Source organism: Charadrius vociferus, unplaced genomic scaffold, assembly GCF_000708025.1.
Source record: "Charadrius vociferus isolate BGI_N301 unplaced genomic scaffold, ASM70802v2 scaffold2299, whole genome shotgun sequence".
Classification (NCBI taxonomy): domain Eukaryota; kingdom Metazoa; phylum Chordata; class Aves; order Charadriiformes; family Charadriidae; genus Charadrius; species Charadrius vociferus.
The window spans coordinates 62,787-64,238 of record NW_009650115.1 but is presented as its reverse complement, the minus strand read 5'-3'; the positions used below and the strand labels follow the sequence as shown (position 1 = coordinate 64,238).

Genomic DNA, 1,452 nt, shown 5'->3' with positions numbered 1-1,452 from the left:
AGGGCAGGAGAGGGTGCGGGTGCTGGGGAGGGAGGGCGGCTGAGGCTGGGAGGGGGGATGTCCCCAGCTGTCCCCAAGCCTGCGCCCACCTCCACCCCCCGTCTCCCTTGGCCCAGAAAGGGGACATCATCGGCATCATCGAGAAGCCGCCCGTGGGCACCTGGACCGGGCTGCTCAACAACAGGGTGGGCTCCTTCAAGTTCATCTACGTGGATGTCATCCCTGAGGAGACGGCCCCCGCCCGCAAGAGCCGGGGTCCCGGCAAGAGCAAGCGGCCCAAGCCCAAGACCCTCCACGAGCTGCTGGAGCGCATCAACCTGCAGGTAAGGGACGGTGGCCCGGGGCGGGGACAGCGGCACCCAGCACAAGCCCAGGGTGCCAGCAGCAGGACCACCCTCCTCTCCGCTCCCCCTCATCCCTGTGGGTCCCACCACTTCATGCCCAAGCACCGCTGGGGAGGCAGGGGGGACACACGGGGCTTTCCTGGATGATTCTTGGGCAAGTGCCAGCCATGGACTTGCACCAAGGTGGTAGCCACGTGGCTAGCACTGAGGGCCAGGCAAGGGAGAGCTGGGGGAAGCCATGCCGTGCTCCGCTCACCCCTCCGCCGCGCTGCCCGCCGCCCTCCCCCCCCAGCAGCACACCTCCACCCTGCTGCTGAACGGCTACCAGACCCTGGAGGACTTCAAGGAGCTGCGGGAGACCCACCTCAATGAGCTGAACATCACGGACCCCCAGCACCGTGCCAAACTGCTCACGGCCGCCGAGCTCCTCCTGGATTATGACAGTAAGAGCCGGGGGGGGGAGGATTTGGGACACCCCACGCTGACCACGGCCCCCGCGCCGGGCAGCCCCTGCCGCAGCCTCGCTGCCCGCTAACGCCACGTCCCGGCTCTCGCAGCAGCGAGCGAGACGGAGGAAGGCGACAGCTCCGAAGCCCAGCCTTCGCCCTTGGAGCCCAAGGGGGACATTCCCCGGGACTCGGGCTGCTTCGAGGGATCGGAGACCCTGGACGGCAGCCGGGAGGAGGCCGAGCTGGGGGGTCCCGAGGGGCAGCTGCGGGCGCTCTCCCTGGCAGAGTCCTCCTGAGCCTGCCCTGCCTGCTGGCACTGCCCCGCCGACGGGCCCAGCCCACAGCCGCTTCCAGTGGGTCCGGGCGGGAGGGGCCGGCCGCTCCGGCGGGGAAGGACAGGTAAGCGCCAGCAGTGGGACCGGCAGGTGTTATGGACAGCTCGGCCCTCGGTCCCCCGAGGCCGCCCCGTTCGCTGCCCCCAGGACATTTTGCACTGCGCTGCCTCACACCGCTGCCCCGACACAAGTGCTCCAGACAGCCCGGGGCACCGCGCTCCCTGCCGAGGGCCTGGATTGCCGCTCCTGGGTTTGCCCCACTTCATCCACAGCTTTAGGAGCTCCTCCTGGAGCCCTCGTCTGCTGGGCTGAGGGCACGGGAGC

At 69.6% G+C, this 1,452-nt stretch overlaps 1 protein-coding gene across 1 annotated transcript; it reads left to right on the top strand.

Annotated features, from left to right (window-relative positions):
• Nucleotides 1–116: 116 nt before the first annotated feature.
• Nucleotides 117–1,089, top strand: SASH3 (SAM and SH3 domain containing 3; the record flags this gene model as incomplete). The annotated part of the gene is made up of 3 exons (XM_009892376.1): nucleotides 117–323; nucleotides 637–787; nucleotides 902–1,089. Coding segments are annotated over 3 exons (546 nt in total), but the record flags the coding sequence as incomplete, so codon positions are not given.
• Between the last annotated feature and the right edge of the window lie 363 nt (nucleotides 1,090–1,452).